The 22,815-nt window shown below is 42.3% G+C and overlaps 1 protein-coding gene across 1 annotated transcript in view; it reads right to left on the bottom strand.

The window, feature by feature from the left end:
- The window catches only part of LOC106613076 (transmembrane protein 150A), a 95,315-nt gene that overhangs the window by 55,760 nt on the left and 16,740 nt on the right, over positions 1-22,815 (bottom strand). The window contains exons 3-4 of the mRNA XM_014214973.3: positions 11,692-11,739; positions 9,359-9,445 (exon numbers count right to left, since the gene is read on the bottom strand). Coding sequence (XP_014070448.1) covers positions 9,359-9,445; positions 11,692-11,739 — 135 coding nt within the window. The remainder of the gene's footprint in view (positions 1-9,358; positions 9,446-11,691; positions 11,740-22,815) is intronic.

Genomic DNA, 22,815 nt, shown 5'->3' with positions numbered 1-22,815 from the left:
GCAGCAGAGAACTGGAAGGAGAGACGGCCAAAGGAAGAATTGGCTTTGGGGGTGACCAGACAGATATACCTACTGGAGCGCGTGCTACAGGTGGGTGCTGCTATGGTGACCAGTGACCTGAGATATGGGGGGACTTTACCTAGCAATGTCTTGTAGATGACCTGGAGCCAGTGGGTTTGGCGACGAGTATGAAGCGAGGGCCAGCCAACGAGAGCGTACAGGTCGCAGTGGTGGGTAGTATATGGGGCTTTGGTGACAAAACGGATGGCACATCTCCAATCCAAAATTAAATCTAGAATCGGCTTCCTATTTCGCAACAAAGTATCCTTCACTCATGCTGCCAAACATACCCTCGTAAAACTGACCATCCTACCGATCCTCGACTTCGGCGATGTCATTTACAAAATAGCCTCCAACACTCTACTCAACAAATTGGATGCAGTCTATCACAGTGCCATCCGTTTTGTCACCAAAGCCCCAAATACTACCCACCACTGTGACCTGTATGCTCTCGTTGGTTGGCCCTCGCTTCATACTCGTCGCCAAACCCACTGGCTCCAGGTCATCTACAAGTCTCTACAAGGTAAAGCCCCGCCTTATCTCAGCTCACTGGTCACCATAGCAGCACCCACCTGTAGCACGTGCTCCAGCAGGTATATCTCACTGGTCACCCCAAAGCCAATTCCTTTGGCTCCCTCTCCTTCCAGTTCTCTGCTGCCAATGACTGGAACGAACTGCAAAAATCACTGAAGCTGGAGACTCTTACCTCCCTGTCAGAGCAGCTCACAGATCACTGCACCTGTACATAGCCCATCTGTAAATAGCCCATCCAATCTACCTCATCCCCATACTGTATTTATTTATTTATCTTGCTCCTTTGCACCCCAGTATCTCAACTTGCACATTCATCCTCTGCACATCCTACCATTCCAGTGTTTAATTGCTATATTGTAATTACTTTGCCACCATGGCCTATTTATTGCCTTACCTCTCTTATCCTGCCTCATTTGCACATGCTGTATATAGATTTTCCTACTGTATTTTTGATTGTATGTTTGTTTATTCCATGTGTAACTCTGTGTTGTTGTATGTCGAACTGCTTTGCTTTATCTTGGCCAGGTTGCAGTTGCAAATGAGAACTTGTGCTCAACTAGCCTACCAGGATAAATAAAGACAAAACAAATAAATAAAAAAAATAAACATGTATTTTGGAATTCCATCTATTAAAACATAATTTGCCTGATGACACGCTAGTAGAGAAGGAGATTATTTTATACAGGTGCATTTGTTTCCACATTTCCTCTCCTCCTCTCCTTGATTACGTTTAAACTTTTTCAAAAGGAGGTGAGGACACAAGTATCGAGGAAATCCAATTGAGAAAAGGCCTGAGTGATCTCCTCTGCTATGCAATAGCATTTGACCTTTCACCTACTCTTCTAGCCTGTGTTCTAGGAAAATTAAGTGAAGGAACCATCCATTATAGGGGGGAGGCAATCAGTCATAATACCGCCCTCCTGCCTGCCTGCTTTCGAGTGTTTTTGTGTGTGTGTGCGCGTGTGTGTGTGTTCCTGTGTACGTTCCTGTGTACGTGCGTGAGTGTGGCCTGTCTGCCTGGTCCTGTCTCCTGTTAACACCAATCCCTCTCAGCTGACTAGACCTCGCCACTCTGTCACACACACACACACACACACACAAAAAAGCACGCACACAAACACTCGAAGACAGACACTAAAAAGCACACACACACAAACAAACACATACACAGACAGACACTAAAAAGCAAGCACACACTCAACACTTTCTCTCATTCATAGCCAGATTGGAGAAACATTCAAGAGTAATTGCAACTTCTAGAGGCAGGATATCCTGTAAGCTTTTTCAATACCATAAATTTACATTCCCCAAGTCTTTCATAGAAACCATATATTTACATTCCCTAATGGTCCTTTGATGTTCAAAGCTCTGGGAATGGGAGAGGCTAAAGAAAGCACAAGTCTCTTTATTCTCTCACTCCCCCCATCTGAAAACAAACTCCTCTTTTCTGGGGATTTGACTGTGTGTGTTTCAAGTTTTAATGCCACGTGCACAAATACAGTGCCAAACATACCCAAACATACCCAAACCTTTCTTGCATGCTCCAAACCCAACAATGCAGTAATCAATGTAGCACAAAAACAATAAACATACGTTACAACAAAAACACACAATAAATAAAAATAAGAAAAACAACGTAGTAAGACGCTATATACAGTGTCAGTTCCAATACCATATTTAAAATATGCAGGGATACTGGAGTGATAGAGGTAGATTTGTATATGGGTAAGCTGACTAGGCATCAGGATGTATGATAAACAGAGTAGCAGCAACATATATGATGATTGTATGTAAGTGTGTGTACGTGTGTGTAGAGTCAGTATAAATGTGTGTGTGTGTGTGTGTGTGTGTGTGTGTGTGTGTGTGTGTGTGTGTGTGTGTGTGTGTGTGTGTGTGTGTGTGTGTGTGTGTGTGTGTGTGTGTGTGTGTGTGTGTGTGTGTGTGTGCGCATATCAGGCATGTGCAGACCCGTTCCTTTCCACCCTTTCCTGCTTCATGGAGGAAGGCAGGAAATCTCAGCCATCAGTTATTTTCAGAAACAGGAATCACACACAGATAGGCACATACACACACATATGCAGTAGGGCTAGGAATTGCCAGGGACATCACAATACGATATTATCCCAAGACTTTGGTGTCGATACGATATGTATTGCGATTCTCACGATTCTATATGTGTTGCCATTCGATACTGTGATTTTATTGCGATTCGATGTTCCAAACATATTGCTCACCATATGTCTGCTGCAGAGGGACAAGAGAGAGACATGAGAAATCAAGTTCTGATCAGTCATGGAAATAAAACTGTTGCAAAAGAATTGGCTCCCTATTTAAAAAGAAGATGGAGAACAAGCTATGAAGGGAAAATACTGGAGTTTTGGTGCAGGTACAGCCAACTAGAGCAAAAATAATATTGTCATAACAATACGATATATCTTCAAAAATAAAATCCCAATATGTAACTGTATACATTTTTCCCCATCACTAGTATACAGACATGTGCACGCGTGTACTTTAGACACGTAATTGTGCACACGCAAACAGTTGTGTGTGACCACACACACACACACACACAAGCACGCACACACAATCACAAGTGTGCACAGTCCCTTTGAGCTTCAGTCAGTGAGTGCCAACTGGCTGGCGACTCAGGTCATGAGAAACAGCACCTTGTTCCTATTAGAGAGAGAGAGAGAGAGAAAAGGAGGAAACAAAGGGAGAAAGAATGAGAAAGAAGGAAAGAGAAAGGGGTGGTGAAGGGCAAGCGAGAGAGAGGGAGAAAAAATAAAAACAGAGAAAGGCAACGGCTACTCTTCCTGGGGCCCAAACAGGAAACAAAACAAAACAAATATAATACATAATACAATACATAATACAATGCAAAATACAATGCAAAATACATAAAAATGTCTCTTAACAGTGCACATCGTGCCGTAAGGTATTCTTTTATCCGTTTTTTTTATCTGGTTTCTATTGCTAGCTTGAGTTACCTGGGATGGCAGAGTTCCATGTAGTCATGGCTCTATTTAATACTGTGCATTTCCCAGCCTCTGTTCTGGACCTGGGGACTATGAAGAGACCTCTGGCTGCATGTCTTGTGTGGTACTGATGAGTGTCCGAACTGTGTGCCAACTACTTGAACAGACAGTTTGGTACCTTTACCCGAACAACATCAGGGCTGCCAACTTCTGAAGAAAGCTCATTGCCCCCTGACATCACCCCTAGATGGAAAATTGTACTGTTTTAAAGTGAATTTCCTGCAATTGTAAATATTTTGAGATGGCTTATCCATGGAAAATAAAAAAATAAAAACCAGAGGTCAGGTCTGTTCAGGATGCTTTGAACCTTAAATTAACAGAAAAAAAGGTGACGACTTTGTTAATCTGTGATTTTTGGGGGATGAAATTCAAAGTAAAAAATGTATATTAATGGTTGATGGCAGTGGGTAACCAAATGAGAGATTGCAGTCTCCTTGTCCATAGACAACTTTGAAGTTAAGGACACAAACATTTTGTAATTTGGGTGAACTCTCTCTTCAAAATAAGGAAAGAAGAAAATCCTGCTTGCTCTCCAGGAGGGTTGGCCTTCCTGAAATTCTGGGTGTTTGAAAATGTTCTTGTTAAAACAATTTCTCAAAATCACTCAAACTTCATGAAAAATCTAATGAATATGAATATTCAGGTGGCTTGTCCCTACTAGTTGAAGATCCTTGCCATCACCTTACTCTACATAGACAAAATATGATGCGTTTATGAGTTGTGAGTACTCCTACCATCTCTGCCTAGCATGTGCACAATACTAAAATGTAAAAAATTACATTTGATTCATGGAGCATTTAATATCCAATGCTTATTTGTATGACTTATTCAAAACTGTCAATAAATGGCTGCAAAAATACATAGCCTCATATAACTCCTTTTCAAAGACACAGGTAGCCATATCAGATTTTAAATATGTGATTACAGTGGCAAAATTGGGAAGAAGTGTAATAATAAAATAAGTATGGGGAATAATCAGTAATGAGCCTATATTTTAGGCCATTGTTAAGAAGGAGAATTGTTCCACTGATCCGACTAAATTAAGTAAATAAATAAAAGATTACATAAATGTGCCCCGAAACACTAACCAAATAATTGTTATATTTATTGTCGCCACTCTAGAATAAAACGTATATTTTTGGGATCACAATCTGTTTGAAAAAATTATTTTCAGTTAGAAATCAGGTCACCCTACCAAATACTGTAAGTCTGTCTGCTGCCTTTTCATTGTCACAGCCTAAACGCTAAGTGTCGATTAAATTGACTTTAGCACATGCTGTCAAAAGGCTGCATTCTGCAATAAGGACTGAAGTAACAGCAACCTAATTTTGTTGACAACATTGTACATAAAACAGCACTACCATGCTACTCTTTTCAGTGTTGTATAAACTCAGCAGAGAACGTTCTCTCTCTCCATTCAGCTCCACTCTAATCTTGAGGGGCGTTTCTTTAAAACATTGATCCAATCCCCTTGATCCCTTACATAACTAGACCAATCACATGCTTCAATGTGCAGCTGTTCACAGTGCTGTGGCAAGACAGGACAATGATCGAGGTTCAGCTCCTGATGTTAAATTGCAGGCGCAGATGAACCAATTTCAAAACGATTTGGTGTTGAAAAGTTAATACGCTGACTATGCAATGGACTAATTAAAAATAAAAGTAGTACTTTTCAATGAGTGAGATATAAGAGGTGTGCCGTGAGAAGAGGGTCAAATGCCTGTGTCTCAAGGCCAATGCGTGAGAGTTGGCAACTCTGCAACACCTCGCACAAAGACCAATAGTGATGCAGTCAATCTCTTCTCAACTTTGGGCCAGGAGAGATTGACATGCATACTGACATTCGCCCTCTGTGTACATCTAAGTGCAATACGTGCTGCTCAGAGAGACATCAGAGATCGTAACATTCTTTGTTTCACGGAAACGTGGCTCACGAGACACGCTATCGGAGTCGGTACAGCCACCTGGTTTCTTCACGCATCGCGCCAACAGAAACAAACATATCTCTGGTAAGAAGAAGGGCGAGGGTGTATGCCTTATGATTAACGAGACGTGGTGTGATCATAACACCATACAGGAACTCAAGTCCTTTTGCTCACCTGACCTAGAATTCCTTACAATCAAATGTCGACCGCATTATCTACCAAGAGAATTCTCTTCGATTATAATCACAGCTGTATATATCCCCCCCAAGCAGACACATCGATGGCCCGGAATGAACTTCATTGGACTCTATGTAAACTGGAAACCACATATCCTGAGGCTGCATTCATTGTAGCTGGGGATTTTAACAAGGCTAATCTGAAAACAAGACTCCATAAATTTTATCAGCATATCGAATGCGCTACCCGGGCGGAAAAAATCCTGGACCATTGTTACTCTAACTTCCGCGACGCATACAAAGCCCTGCCCCGCCCTCCTTTCGGAAAATCAGACCACGACTCCATTTTGTTGCTCCCAGCCTATAGACAGAAACTAAAAATGCTCAGGTCTGTTCAACGCTGGTCCGACCAATCTGATTCCACGCTTCAAGATTTCTTCGATCACGTGGACTGGGATATGCTCCGCATAGCGTCGGACAACAACATTGATGAATACGCTGATTCGGTGAGCGAGTTTAATAGCAAGTGCATCGGTGATGTTGTACCCACAGCAAGTATTAAAACCTTCCCCAACCAGAAACCGTGGATTGATGGCAGCATTCGTGCAAAACTGAAAGCGCGAACCACTGCTTTTAAATCAGGGCAAGGCGACCGGTAACATGACCGAATACAAACAGTGTAGCTATTCCCTCCGCAAGGCAATCAAACAAGCTAAGCGTCAGTATAGAGAAAAAGTAGAGTCGCAATTCAACGGCTCAGACACGAGAGGTATGTGGCAGGGTCTACAGTCAATCGCGGACTACAAAAAGAAAACCAGCCCCGTCAAGGACCACGATGTCCTGCTCCCAGACAAACTAAACAACTTATTTGCTCGCTTTGAGGTCAATACAGTGCCAACGACACGGCCCGCTACCAAAACCTGCAGTCTCTCCTTCACCGCAGCCAACGTGAGTAAAGCATTTAAACGTGTTAACCCTCACAAGGCTGCCGGCCCAGACGGCATCCCTAGCAGCGTCCTCAGAGCATGCACAGACCAGCTGGCCTGTGTGTTTACGGACATATTCAATCAATCCTTATCCCAGTCTGCTGTTCCCACATGCTTCAAGAGGGCCACCATTGTTCCAGTTCCCAAGAAAGCTATTTTATGTATTTATTTTTATTTCACCTTTATTTAACCAGGTAGGCTAGTTGAGAACAAGTTCTCATTTGCAACTGCGACCTGGCCAAGATAAAGCATAGCAATTCGACACATACAACAACACAGAGTTACACATGGAATAAACAAAACATACAGTCAATAATACAGTAGAACAAAAGAAAATAAAAAGTCTATATACAGTGAGTGCAAATGAGGTAAGTTAAGGCAATAAATAGGCCATGGTGGCGAAGTAATTACAATATAGCAATTAAACACTGGAATGGTAGATGTGCTGAAGATGAATGTGCAAGTAGAGATACTGGGGTGCAAAGGAGCAAGATAAATAAATAAATAAATACAGTATGGGGATGAGGTAGGTAGATAGATGGGCTATGTACAGGTGCAGTGATCTGTGAGCTGCTCTGACAGCTGGTGCTTAAAGCTAGTGAGGGAGATATGAGTCTCCAGCTTCAGAGATTTTTGCAGTTCGTTCCAGTCAATGGCAGCAGAGAACTGGAAGGAAAGATGACCAAAGGAGGAATTGGCTTTGGGGGTGACCAGTGAGATATACTTGCTGGAGCGCGTGCTACGGGTGGGTGCTGCTATGGTGACCAGTGAGCTGAGATAAAGCGGGGCTTTACCTAGCAGAGACTTGTAGATAACCTGTAGCCAGTGGGTTTGGCAACGAGTATGAAGCGAGGGCCAACCAACGAGAGCGTACAGGTCGCAATGGTGGGTAGTGTATGGGTGTGATAGACTGTGTGATAGACTGTATCCAGTTTGTTGAGTAGAGTGTTGGAGGCTATTTTATTGATGACATCACCGAAGTCGAGGATCGGTAGGATGGTCAGTTTTACAAGGGTATGTTTGGCAGCATGAGTGAAGGATGCTTTGTTGCGATATAGGAAGCCGATTCTAGATTTAATTTTGGATTGGAGACGCTTAATGTGAGTCTGGAAGGAGAGTTTACAGTCTAACCAGACACCCAGGTATTTGTTGTTGTCTACGTATTCTAAGTCAGAGCCGTCCAGAGTAGTGATGCTGGTAACTGAGCTGAGCTAAATGACTATCACCCCGTAGCACTCACCTCCGTCATCATGAAGTGCTTTGAGAGACTAGTCAAGGATCATATCACCTCCACCCTACCTGACACCCTAGACCCACTCCAATTTGCTTACCGCCCCAATAGGTCCACAGACGACGCAATCGCAATTACACTGCACACTGCCATAACCCACCTGGACAAGAGGAATACCTATGTAAGAATGCTGTTCATCGACTACAGCTCAGCATTTAACACCCTCCAAACTCGTCATTAAGCTCGAGACCCTGGGTCTCGACGCTGCCCTGTGCAACTGGGTCCTGGATCTCCTGACGGGCCGCCACCAGGTGGTGAGGGTAGGAAACAACATCTCCACTTCGCTGATCCTCAACACTGGGTCCCCACAAGAGTGCGTTCTCAGTCCTCTCCTGTACTCCCTGTTCACCCATGACTGCGTGGCCATGCACTCCTCCAACTCAATCATCAAGTTTGCAGACGACACTACAGTGGTAGGCTTGAATACCAACAACAACGACACGGCCTACAGGGAGGAAGTGAGGGCCCTCAGAGTGTGATGTCAGGAAAATAACCTCACACTCAACGTCAACAAAACAAAGGAGATGATCGTGGACTTCAGGAAACAGCAGAGGGAGCAGCCCCCTATCCACATCGACGGGACAGTAGTGGAGAAGGTAGAAAGTTTTAAGTTCCTCGGCGTACACATCACGGACAAACTGAAATGGTCCACCCACACAGACAGTGTGGTGAAGAAGGCGCAACAGCAAGGTGGTGCATTATTTGGGGGCCCCCGAGTGGCGCAGCGGTCTAAGGCAATGCATCTCAGTTCTAGAGGCGTCACTACAGACCCTGGTTCGATCAGGGGCTGTTTCACAACCGGCCGTGATTGGGAGTCCCATAGGGCGGCGCACAATTGTCCGGGTTAGAGGAGGGACTTATATATATATATATATATATATATTTATTTATATTTAATCTTTATTTAACTAGGCAAGTCCCTCCTCTATATATATATATATATATATATCTAGCAAATACGGTGCCATTTGGTATGAGCACTTGTTTTATTTTTTCTAAATTCACTGAGCGATTTATCTTGTTTTGTTTTTTTTACCTTTATTTAACTAGGCAAGTCAGTTAAGAACAAATTCTTATTTACAATGACGGCCTACCAAAAGGCAAAAGGCCTCCTGCAGGGACGGAGGCAGGGATAAAAAATAAAAAATTAAATTAAAATATAGGACAAAACCCACATCATGACAAGAGAGACACCACAACACTACATAAAGAGAGACCAAGACAACAACATAGCATGGCAGCAACACAACATGACAACACGACAACACCTGCCCGTGTCAACACAACATGGCAGCAGCACAACATGGTAGCAGCACAACATGGTGAGTGAGTGAGTGATTAGACTAACCTGATGAGAGGAACATTGTCCAGAGTACAGCACAAAGTTGGTCCACTCTGTAGATAAAGCTCCTCCTCACATGACTGGTTATACAGCCTAGACAAATAAAATGCACACACACACACACACACACACACGCACACACACACACACACACACACACACACACACACACACACACACACACACACCCCCCCCCCCCCCCCCCCCCCGACACATGAGGGGGAGTGTTTTGATGAGTACATGGTTTTAAAAATCATGTCAGGCCTTGTAATTTGAAACAACATTGTGGAACAGTCTAGTGCGTAATAGCAGACTATGTTTCTCTATTGCAATAGTCCTGTTATGGAAATACTAGTCTGGAAGTGACGTTACATGGAAGATTGTTTTGACAGCCCCACACACAGCCAGTATGGTGTAAGACTTTAGGAGTGAGTCAAAGACAGTTAAACATCATCACTAAGGACAGTATGTCGTAGTGCACACACATTGTCACACACAAATCACACGTTACACACGTGTGGTTTTTACGTCACCCAGAAATACTCTGGTGAACCACTGCTACTCCCACACCATATAAACACACACACACAGGAATGCACCTCCTTCTGTGTGGTAGAGCTTGAATTCTCACAAGACCAGCAACATTATACTGGTGTGTTTGACCTGAGGTAAATATTAGCATCAATGTTGTATATTATTGGTTCTCCCACCATAGAGTACAATGGTACTTTGAGTGTTATTCCACCTGCTCTCAATAAAGTTGTCATTCATGTTTTTCTAGCATTCCCTTTAGACATACTGTATGCTGTAGGTCAGTGTCTGCACCTACTAGCCCCAGAAACAGGTGTGGTGTCACATTATAGGGACATTATAGGGCCGTGAGTGCTATAGAGTTTCTATTTGAAGCCTAAACATTAACTAGCCTAAACAGGGTTTGCCCTGGATCAAAAAGGGGCTTAGGTGGTGGCGTGGCAGGGGGCGTATTATAAAAAACATATACTGTAGCTCCATTATCTTTTCTGCATACTTTATATCTGGTTTTAATCGTTTAAGTTTACACTGAAAGTGTTTTTACATCCCGAAAATGTGTTTCTAAAATTACATAAAAAGATCTATATCTGTTTTTCACAGTGTTTGGACTTAGGCAGCCCGAAAACAAAACGCTTAGGCGGCCCATTCAAGGATTTCAATTATAACCAGTTAAAGTTATAACCAGTTATTAAACTGGAACTGACAGCGCCGGAGACGTGGATGCCGATTAAGACAGCCCTCCGCACCTCTCTGATTCAGAGGGGTTGGGTTAAATGCAGAACACACATTTCAGTTGAATGCATTCAGTTGTACAACTGACTAGGTTTCCCCCTTAACATAGCCAATCAGAGTTACAGTAGGCCTTTATGCAAACAAGCCATTTGCCACAAGGGCCTGCCATCAGTCACTTTGAACTTGACTGTGTGTTTACAGGCAGTTGCAACAGCGCAAACTTAGATCAATAGAAATTGATTTCTGCAAATATGTAAATACCACGGGAGTCCACTTACATTTGGGAACTTTTACTATTACTTTTTTTGCCTACGTTTACTGACACCGGTCATATTCAGCGGGTGTTAAGCGTTCGTAAATTCACCAGTTATTCTGAGCTCTGGCGCACTCAGATGATAGCCAGAGTGAATTTGCAAAAGCAAGACATAACTGGATAACAGTCGTTCAAGTTCAGCATTACTAGCTAGTTAGCTAGCAAAGCAATTCACATTTCTTGCTAGCTAACCAAATGACACGTGCATCTTTAGCTGTGCAGCCCCCGTAAAATGATGAGGGAAAAAGTCAGTCACTCACCCACTCCTCCGATGACATGACATCCTCCTAGCTAGCTATATAGCTAACGTTAGGCTCTGTGTTTTTAGCTTGCTACATAAATAGATACGCTAGCCTATTAGCCACGTTATGACTGACTTGTGATCATTGCCCCTGGTAGTTTGATTATATTGACATTCCCAGCCTTAGTTACATTCGTCAGTTTTTGTCCAAAATATTGAGTCATTGAAACTGATTTACAACCTGATAAGCAATCTTTTTTGGACTACCAAGAAATGTATTGGTGAATTATATTAATCATGCATTGAACTGCATCCATCAATTCTGCCAACAATGCCTTACTGTATGTCATGGAATGTTGAGTCAAATATAACCCATTTTTAAAACCTCTTATAAAGTTGGTTTTATAACATAATTATATTTTTGACTGATATTATGATTGTCTGTTTGTTTCATATCTGCAAAGTAGTTCAAAGGCTGTCAGTTACACTTTAACATGAATGAGGTATGATTTAGCTACGTACCAGTTATCCACAGGGCAGACATGCTGGTTGTACAAGGCCATAGCGTACCTGTGACGAAGAAAAGAGTTAGCCTATACATCAGATAGACAACAAGCATCAGGTAAAGGGCAATGATTAGGGTTAAACACATCAGGCAGGATGCAACACACCTGACTCAACTCATCAACTAACCATGGTCTTAAATCTGGACCACACAACTGTAACTTGAACATTTGATTACTTGAAGCACTACGCTTATTAATACCCAGTCATTCATATTCAAATATGCAATGTAATTTTGTAGGGGTGTAACCCTACATGTAGGTATGGGTACCTCAGTTCGGTGAACCTGAATGAACCTGAATGAATACATAAAAAATACAAAATAAAAACACTAGGCCTTTAGGCTATGCCTATGCTGCCTTGTAGGCCTATACCTCTTGACTAAATCTGAGCTGAAAACAACTTTTCAGGCTATTCCGTTAAAACAACTAGAGCCAATGTGGAAGTTGCAATCAAAATTAAAATCTTAATTGGCGCATTTCAAACTGTCCATTTGTGAGGCGCAGCCGGGAACTAGTTCTGCGAGTGGTGGGGTCGATCAACCAGAATTGGAGGATATTCCATCATTGTTTAAATCTCCAGTTTGGGAATGTTTTGGCTTCCCAGTAGATTACAACGGCGACGGACAGAGAGTAGTGGATAAAACGTTAACAGTATGTCGCCACGCTCAACGAGAAAAGACTATGCAATTGCCAACACCTCAAATATGTTGACACATTTATGCGGACATCACCTCAGTATACCGGAGCAAGAACGAAACGCAAAGAAACAACATCATCGCCCTTCTGCATTCAATCAGCTTGGCAGCTGATTCTGACCGGGCCAAAGAAATTACAAGAGCGATAGGTAGGCTGTGTTCATATTTTTTTAGCAGTCTTTGGAAGAGGTCGACCGATTAATCGGAATGGCCGATTAATTAGGGCCGATTTCAAGTTTTCATAACAATCGGAAATCGGTATTTTTGGACGCCGATGTGGCCGATTAATTTTTTTATTTTGTACATTTTTTTAGACCTTTATTTAACTAGGCAAGTCAGTTAAGAACACATTCTTATTTTCAATGACACCTAGGAACGGTGGGTTAACTGCCTTGTTCAGGGGCAGAACGACAGATTTTTACCTTGTCAGCTCAGGGTTTCAATCTTGCAACCTTACGGTTAACTAGTCCAATGCTCTAACCACCTGCTTTACATTGCACTCCACGAGGAGCCTGCCTGTTACACGAATGCAGTAAGAAGCCAAGGTAAGTTGCTAGCTAGCATTAAACTTATCTTATAAAAAACAATCAATCATAATCACTAGTTAACTACACATGGTTGATGATATTACTAGTTTATCTAGCCTGTCCTGCGTTGCATATAATCGCTTAGGTACACGTTGCTCCAACCATAAACATCAATGCCTTTCTTAAAATCAATACACAAGTATATATTTTTAAACCTGCATATTTAGTTAATATTGCCTGCTAACATGAATTTCTTTTAACTAGGGAAAATTTGTCACTTCTCTTGCAAACAGAGTCAGGGTATATGCAGCAGTTTGGGCCGCCTGGCTCGTTGCGAACTGTGAAGACTATTTCTTCCTAACAAAGACAGCCGACTTCGCCAAACGGGGGATGATTTAACAAAAGCACAATCGTTGCACGACTGTACCTAACCATAAACATTAATGCCTTTCTTAAAATCAATACACAGAAGTATATATTTTTAAACCTGCATATCTAGCTAAAAGAAATCCAGGTTAGCAGGCAACATTAACCAGGTGAAATTGTGTCATTTTGCGTTCATTGCATGCAGTCAGGGTATATGCAACAGCTTGGGCCGCCTGGCTCGTTGCGAACTAATTTGCCAGAATTTTACGTAATTATGACATAACATTGAAGGTTGTGCAATGTAACAGGAATAACGTTTTGTTTTCGAGATGATAGTTTCCGGATTCGACCATATTAATGACCTAAGGCTCGTATTTCTGCGTGTTATTATATTATAATTAAGTCTATAATTTGATAGAGCAGTCTGACTGAGCGATGGTAGGCAGCAGCAGGCTCGTAAGCATTCATTCAAAATGCATTGCGCTGTTTATGACTTCAAGCCTATCAACTCCCAAGATTAGGCTGGTGTAACCGATGTGAAATGGCTAGCTAGTTAGCCGGGTGCGCGCTAATAGCGTTTCAAATGTCACTCGCTCTGAGACTTGGAGTAGTTGTTTCCCCTTCCTCTACATGGGTAACGCTGCTTCGAGGGTGGCTTTTGTCGATGTGTTCCTGGTTCAAGCCCAGGTAGGAGCGAGGAGAGGGACGGAAGCTATACTGTTACACTGGCAATACTAAAGTGCCTATAAGAACATCCAATAGTCAAAGGTATACGAAATACAAATCGTATACAGAGAAATAGTCCTATAATTCCTATAATAACTACAACCTAAAACTTCTTACCTGGGAATACTGAAGACTCATGTTAAAAGGAACCACCAGCTTTCATATGTTCTCATGTTCTGAGCAAGGAACTTAAATGTTAGCTTTTTTACATGGCACATATTGCACTTTTACTTTCTTCTCCAACACTTTGTTTTTGCATTATTTAAACCAAATTGAACATGTTTCATTATTTATTTGAGGCTAAATTGATTTTATTGATGTATTTTATTAAGTTAAAAGAAATGTCCATTCAGTATTGTTGTAATTGTCATTATTACAAATAAATAAAAATGTTTTTTTTATTTTTTTATTATTATAGTACTTTTTTTAACTTATTCTTTTTATTCTTTTAAAATCGGCCGATTAAATCGGTATCGGCTTTTTTGACCCTCTAATAATCGGTATCGGCGTTGAAAAATCATAATCGGTCGACCTCTAGTCTTTGGTTTATAGACGGATATGCTCCCATTCTCAGTGGTTGAGAATAGGGTGTTTCAGCACCATTAGGAACTTCCCTCTTGCACCCATTCAGCAAACAGGTAGCACCCATTACACTTCAATCATTCCCAAGGTGAATGGCTATGCCCGCTATGCTATGAAACAACACACTATTGCAGAGACTTACTGGCCTCTTTTGATATGGTGAAAACTATGTGTGGGGAGGCAGAGGTACAGAAACTCACATCAATACCTTTGTCAGATAACATTGTTAAACAAATAATTCATACTATTGATAGCAATCAAAAGGAAATTGACTAAACAACAAAATAATTCCCCAAATTATGCTCGCTAAATTGATGTTAGCTGTGAGGGCCGAGATGCCCATGCATTGACTTTTGTTCGCTATATATGTCGGAGGATGCTATTCACGATGACGTATTGTTCTGTCTCACGATTCCCAAGCATGAAATGGCACAGGGGATGTTCAGTGTGCTGTGTGGCTATATTGACGAAAAACAGATTCCATCTATAGCAGGACGGCAGGCAGGCCTCTGCACTCTAGTTATGAATGTGTCTCCCTCTGCCATACAGATGCATTGTATCATACAATGAAAGCAACGAGCAACAAAAGAGCTGAGCGCAGAACTCTGACATATACTGCAGCAGGTAACTTCCATTGTAACACTTTGAACACACTGACAGTGTCATCACGCAAAATAGTATGCAACAAAAGTTCCACATTCACCATTTCTGTCAAGCCGTCTACGCATAGTTTGATGCATCCGTTCGATAAATCCAACGTATGCACCACACCGAACGCACTGCAACTGCCTCTGAAATGCAATGCTGCAAGGCAAACACAGTGTTTCATTGGAAATTAATGTAATTCTGGTATACCAAAATGCAATGACGCTGTAGGTGTGTTCGAAGCGTAAACTACATCGAAACACATCCACTGCGCGCAAGCCTGCTCGCAAAACTATGTGGAGATATGGGATCAGCGCAAGACAATGTTCTATTTCATACCGAGGCTTGGTGGTTTCGAGGTGGGAGTGTTGGAAAGATTTTTTGCATTGAAAGAGGAACTGTTGTCATTTACAACGGATGTAAAAAATTTAAAAAAAGACTTGCATTTTCTTTTCATTACAAAAAAGTCAACCGTCTCCTTGCCTATATAACAGACATATTTGGGAAACTGAAAAAACTGAACGCAAGCATGCAAGGGAAATACAAAAACATTCTACAGATGAGTGACCAAAACAGTGGATTCAGAGGAAGTCATTCTTATTGGAGAGTCTTTCAAAAGCAAACCATGCCCCCTTCGCTCGGGTTGTGAATGTTACAAACAGAAAACAGCATCAGTAAGAGTCCCACACGAGTGATGACTACTTACCTCAAAACACTTGGAAGAGCACTTTGGGACCTACTTCCCAATCCATTTGACTGTGATCCTGGATCAGTTGACATGCCGGTAAGTGAAATTGAACAGCTGTTCGAGCTGTCATATGACCGAATGTATTCACAGTTCACTATGGTGGAGTTTTGATTCCTGCTTCAAAGGGAATATCCTGCTGTCTCCCTCTGAGCATTAATGCCGCGTTCAAAACAACTACAAACGCAGAACTGGGAAATCTCCGACTTCTGGCTTAGTGCGTTCAAGACAACTGGCCCCTGACATGCATTAATCACACCCATCTCATTAGTGGTGGTGACATAAGAAACATTATGTCAGACTCATTTGTAATTGACTGTCATAGCCCCTCAATAAAAGTATGTGATGGTGAATTGAGAGGACACTCAGAAAGAATGTTTTTGCTCCATTCATCTTTTCCTCGATCCTGACTAGTCTCCCAGTCCCTTCCACTGAAAAACATCCCTACAGCATGATGCTGCCACCACCATGCTTCACAGTAGGGATGGTGCCAGATTTCCTCCAGACGTGACGCTTGGCATTCAGGCCAAAGATTTCAATCTTGGTTTCATCAGACCAGAGAATCTTGTTTCTCATGATCTGAGAGTTCTTTAGGTGCCTTTTGGCAAACTCCAAGCGGGCTGTCATGTGCCATTAACTGAAGAGTGGCTTCCGTCTGGCCACTCTACCATAAAGGCCTGATCGGTGGAGAGCTGCAGAGATGGTTGTCCTTCTGGAAGGTTCTCCCATCTCCACAGAGGAACTCGGGAGCTCTGTCAAAGTGACCATCGGGTTCTTGGTCACCTCCTCGACCAAGGCCCTTCTATCACGATTGCTCAGTTTGGCCGGGCGGCCAGTACTAGGAAGAGTCTTGGTGGTGATGGAGGCCACTGTGTTCTTGGGGACATTCAATGCTGCAGACATTTTTTTGGTACCCTTCCCCAGATCTGTGCCTCGACACAATCCTGTCTTGGAGCTCTACGGACAATTCCTATGACCTCATGGCTTGGTTTTTGCTCTGACATGCACTGTCAACTGTGGGAAAGGTGTGTGCCTTTCCAAATCATGTCCAATCTATTGAATCTACCACAGTGGGACTCCAACCAAGTTGTAGAAACATCTCAGGGTTGATCAATGGAAACAGGATGCACCTGAGCTCAATTGTAAGTCTCATAGCAAAGGGTCTGAATACTTTTGTAAATAAGGTATTTGTCCATTATTTTTTTTTTATAAATTTGCAAACATTAAAAAAAACTGTTTTTCTTTGTTATTACGGGGTATTGTGTAGATTGAGGAGGACACATTTTTTAATCAATTTTAGAATATGGCTGTAACGTAACAAAATGTAGAAAAAGGGGTCTGAATACTTTCCGAATGCACTGTATATGACACTGTTATAGGTCTATCTCCCCTTACTGCCATTTTCAGAGTGCTGCCCATAAGCAACACCCTGTCAAGAATTCAATCAGACATTGTTGCTTATACAACTCTTTTAGCTAGACGGCTAATATTCCAGAACTGGAAGATGGCAGTTCCCCCATATTATAAATATTGGGTGGGAGATGTATTGTGGTCTCTGAAATGAGAAAAACATTTATTCTATACACGTGGGAACCCCAAACTGTTTTATGAGGCTTGGGCTCCATTCTGGTCTTACTTTGAACAGGCCATCCTCTGATGGCATTGCTATTAAAACAACATTCATCTGTATTTGACACCGCTATGATTTACTGGTTGGAGGAGCATCTATCTGTAGTGTTTATTACGGAGGTCATTGAGATTGGTGATGTGCCCATCATTTGTAAACACTGTAATTGATGCGGTGGATGATCAGTCTGCGGCCATGACTGTCTGTGAATGTGTGAGTGGTTGCATTTCTCCACTCCTAACCCTCGGCTGTTAACAGGAACAATGGTGAGGTGACTGCACTGTTCCTGTATTGACTACAGATTGCCCTTTAACCTCAGTACCCTTCTGCCCAGTGTGTTTAACTTGTCTAAAGTACGGTATCTTTATAGTTACTCTTTATATATTTGTTTATAGTTGAGCATATCATATTTATATTGTTTATATTGTGTTGTCTTATTATGTGTGTAAAACTGAATAAACCGAGTTTAAGGATCCACATACCGGTGTGGATTTTTACAAAAGCATTTTTTTTTTTTACAAAAGATAGTTTTACAAAAGATAGTTTTACAAAAGATAGTTTCACTAGCTTGAAACTAAATACAGGCACAGACTGTGTGTGGAAAAAGACTGAGACTCTCTGCAATACAACCCAACATTGCAGAGTTATGTGCATCCTTTCAAGCACACTCTTCTCATTAACCTGTGGTGAGTTATTCACCATTTCTGATTAACAAATAAGGTTTTATATGTAAGATGGCTAAATAAAGAGCAAAATTATTGATTATTATTATTTGTGCCCTGGTCCTATTTGAGCTCTTTGTCACTTCCCACGAGCCGGGTTGTGACAAAAACTCACACTCATTCTTATGTTTAATAAATGTATCGTATAGTGTGCATAATTCGCAGAGTACGACCCTGCCTCACACAGGAAACGGCGCAGGTCCTAATCCAGGCACTTGTCATCTCCCGTCTGGATTACTGCAACTCGCTGTTGGCTGGGCTCCCTGCCTGTGCCATTAAACCCCTACAACTCATCCAGAACGCCGCAGCCCATCTGGTGTTCAACCTTCCCAAGTTCTCTCACGTCACCCCGCTCCTCCGCTCTCTCCACTGGCTTCCAGTTGAAGCTCGCATCCGCTACAAGACCATGGTGATTGCCTACGGAGCTGTGAAGGGAACGGCACCTCCATACCTTCAGGCTCTGATCAGGCCCTACACCCAAACAAGGGCACTGCGTTCATCCACCACTGGCCTGCTGGCCCCCCTACCTCTGAGGAAGCACAGTTCCCGCTCAGCCCAGTCAAAACTGTTCGCTGCTCTGGCACCCCAATGGTGGAACAAGCTCCCTCACGACGCCAGGACAGCGGAGTCAATCACCACCTTCCGGAGACACCTGAAGCCCCACCTCTTTAAGGAATACCTAGGATAGGATAAAGTAATCCTTCTAACCCCCCCCCCCCGTTAAAAGATTTAGATGCACTATTGTAAAGTGGTTGTTCCACTGGATATCATAAGGTGAATGCACCATTTTGTAAGTCGCTCTGGATAAGAGCGTCTGCTAAATGACTTAAATGTAATGTAATGTAAATGTGTGCGTGTGTGTGACAGGCTTACAATGATGGCAAAAAAACAACATTTGAGAGTGTGCTGACCCTGGTGCTAGAGGGGGTACGCAGTTGGAGGTTGAATGTTTGAAGGCGTACGGGACTATAAAACGTTTGGGAACTACTGATCTAGTGGAAAGCCTTCCGAAAAGAGTGGAGGCTGTTATAGCAGCAAAGGGGGGACCAACTTAAAATTAATGCCCATGATTTTGGAATGAGATGTTCGACGAGCAGGTGTCCATATACTTTTGGTCATGTAGTTTAAAAGGGGCATATAAGCAGAAAATGAAAGCTCTTACAATATTCGATAATGAGGGGGATGAGGGACCAAATTCTTAGAGTGAGGCCCATGGGCTACTAACAGCTTACTACACAACACACGGTACACTTAGTAATACTTTCTTAGCTACAGTATACATATCCTACAACATATCCAAAAAACAAGGTCGAATCATGACATCATTGACCTTCAGGTCGGAATGTCATAGCTCTAGAAATTGGCCCGAGTTCCCGACTTGGAATTCCGAGTTGGATGACCGTTCAAAACATATTTTCACAGTCCGAGCTTGTTTTTTTTCCGAGTTCACAGTTGTCTTGAATGCAGAAGAAGTCATGCTGGATTGACAGCATGGCCAATGTATTCAACCTCTTCTGTCCCTTGGTGTTGCGTGTGAATGTTCATCGTTTAAGTTTGGAAAAGATACCCTCTCAGACAGATGTTTTTAATTCTTAAACCCAGACTTGGACCACACACCCCCTCCACCGAATAGCAGGCAGGGGAAGCAAAATAATGATTGCTTTGCAATGCTTGTAGTTAGCCACTCATTCCTTCCAAACCCCTCATTTTTGAATTTGCGATTTCTATGTAATGTTTATGTCCAATGGCCGATGAGCACCGATACGTTTTATCTATAATTTCTCTTCATAAATCAAATCACATTTTATTGATCACATACACATGGTTAGCGGATGTTATTGCGAGTGTAGCGAAATGCTTGTGCTTCTAGTTCTGACAGTGCAGTAATATCTAACTGTAATCAAAAAATTCCACAACACCTACCTGTCACAGATCCCTCCGGAACTTTCATTACGCACACCTGTCCCCTATTCCCACTGATTAGTACTTGTATAAGTGTGCCCTTTGGTTTTCATTGGGTTGTCGACTAATGTCCGTTGGTGCATGTGAGTTCCTGTGCTGTGTGTTTTGGGCTTTCATGCACTTGTGAATTGCGCAGTGGATTACGGGTCTCGTCCCGTGTGACAATCATTGTGCGCTAGTGTTATTTATTCGAGGTACTCCTCGCTCTTGTCTGGGTTTCAACCCTGTGTTTTTGTTACGTGTCTGTTTGGTATTCGTCCCCGTGCCTTTACGCGGCACGCCGTAATTTGGGGCTTAATAAAAAATAAAAAATGCATTCCTGCACCTGTCTCCCGAATCTCTTCATACCAACGTGACGCTACCTAATACACACAAATCTAAGTAAAGGGATGGAATAAGAATATATACATATAAATATATGGATGAGCGATGACCGAGCGGCATAAGCATAGTGGCAATAGATGGTATAAAATACAGTATATACACTACCGTTCAAAAGTTTGGGGTCACTTAGAAATGTCCTTGTTTTTGAAAGAAAAGCAAATTTTTTGTCAATTAAAATAACATCAAATTGATCAGAAATACAGTGTAGACATTGTTAATGATCTAAATGACTACAGTAGCTGGAAACGGCAGATTTTTTATGGAATATCTACATAGGTGTACAGAGGCCCATTATCAGCAACAATCACTCCTGTGTTCCAATGGCACGTTGTGTTAGCTAATCCAAGTTTATAATTTTAAAAGGCTAATTGATCATTAGAAAACCCTTTTGCAATTTTGTTAGCATAGGTGAAAACTGTTGTGCTAATTAAAGAAGCAATAAAACTGACCTTTAGACTAGCTGAGTATCTGGAGTATCAGCACTTGTAGGTTCGATTACAGGCTCAAAATGGCCAGAACAAAGTACTGTCTTCTGAAACTCATCAGTCTATTCTTGTTCTGAGAAATAAAGGCTATTGTATGCGAGAAATTGCCAAGAAACTGAAGATCTGGTACACTGCTGTGTACTACTCCCTTCACAGAACAGCGGAAACTGGCTATAGCCAGAATAGAAAGAGGAGTAGGAGGCCCCGGTGCACAACTGAGCAAAAAGACAAGTACATTAGTGTCTAGTTTGAGAAACAGATGCCTCACAAGTCCTCAACTGGCAGCTTCATTAAATAGCGCCCGCAAAACACCAGTCTCAACGTCAACAGTGAAGAGGCGACTGGCCTTCTATGATCTGTTGCGCTTTTCTGCATATAATTTTTTTAAATAAAGATCCTATTTCGACACACAAAACCATTCAAACTAAGTCTGTTGGGTTTTCTCCCACTTTTCCAAAGACATCCGCATAACATCACAAACCCTGCTGCTGCGGTCATTCGATGGCAGTGGCATTGGGGCTCTCGAGTGGCGCAGCAGTCTGAGGCACTGCATCTCAGTGCTAGAGGTATCACTACAGACCCTGGTTCAATTCCAGGCTGTATCACAACTGGCTGTGATTGGGAGTCCCATAGGGCGGCGAAAACAATTGAGCCACATAACATGTTCATAGCCTATTTATCAGTGATGCCGATTAGCGAGGGGGAGTATTGGAAATATTTTTTTAATATTGTGCGGAACTATTAACATTTGAATGGATGTAACATTTTTTTTTTTAAACGGACTTTGTTGACTTTCTGTGTGAGGTAAAGAAAACATTACTGAGAAGCCCAGCTTATTAGTGGTGGTGAGTTAAGACAATCAGAAATCAGACATCCCCAAATGGGCACTTTCCTACATTTCACATTTGCGAGAAGCAGGCCAGAGCGGTCCGTCAACATTAACAAAACTGAGATAACCAGACACATAATCACTGCTCACATGGAGTGCGTAAATGATGGTATGAACTAAACCAAAACTTGTTTCTCACAAGTGTATCAGGTTGTGAGCTCTGCAAACAACACAGAATGAGAACCGTAAATTACTAATTAATACATGCATTAGCAGAAATTAATGTAACCAAATGACAGGGATTAACGGTAAATTGCCTGTTTTACAAACGGTAGGCTACCACATGGGCATTCATAAAAGTGCATTGCGGGCCTTGTGCATTGTGCAAAGTGCATTGCAGGCCCAAGAAAGCGAAGGTAAATTGCCTAAATGATATTCGCCCCATAGCACTCACGTTGGTAGCCATGAAGTGCTTTGAAAGGCTGGTCATGGCTCACATCAACACCATCATGCCGAAAACCCTAGGCCCACTCCAATTCGCATACCGCCCCAACAGATCCACAGATGACGCAATCTCAATCGCACTCCACACTACCCTTTCCCACCTGGACAAAAGGAACAGCTATGTGAGTATGCTGTTCATTGACTAGAGCTCAGCATTCAACACCATAGTAACCACAAAGCTCATCACTAAGCTAAGGACCCTGGGACTAAACACCTCCCTCTGCAACTGGATCCTGGATTTCCTGACGGTCTGCCCCCAGGTGGTAAGGGTAGGCAATAAC

This window comes from Salmo salar, chromosome 01 (genome assembly GCF_965601325.2).
Source record: "Salmo salar chromosome 01, fSalSal1, whole genome shotgun sequence".
NCBI lineage: Eukaryota > Metazoa > Chordata > Actinopteri > Salmoniformes > Salmonidae > Salmo > Salmo salar.
The sequence above is the reverse complement of the archived record's forward strand: the minus strand, read 5'-3'. Positions and strand labels throughout refer to the sequence as shown.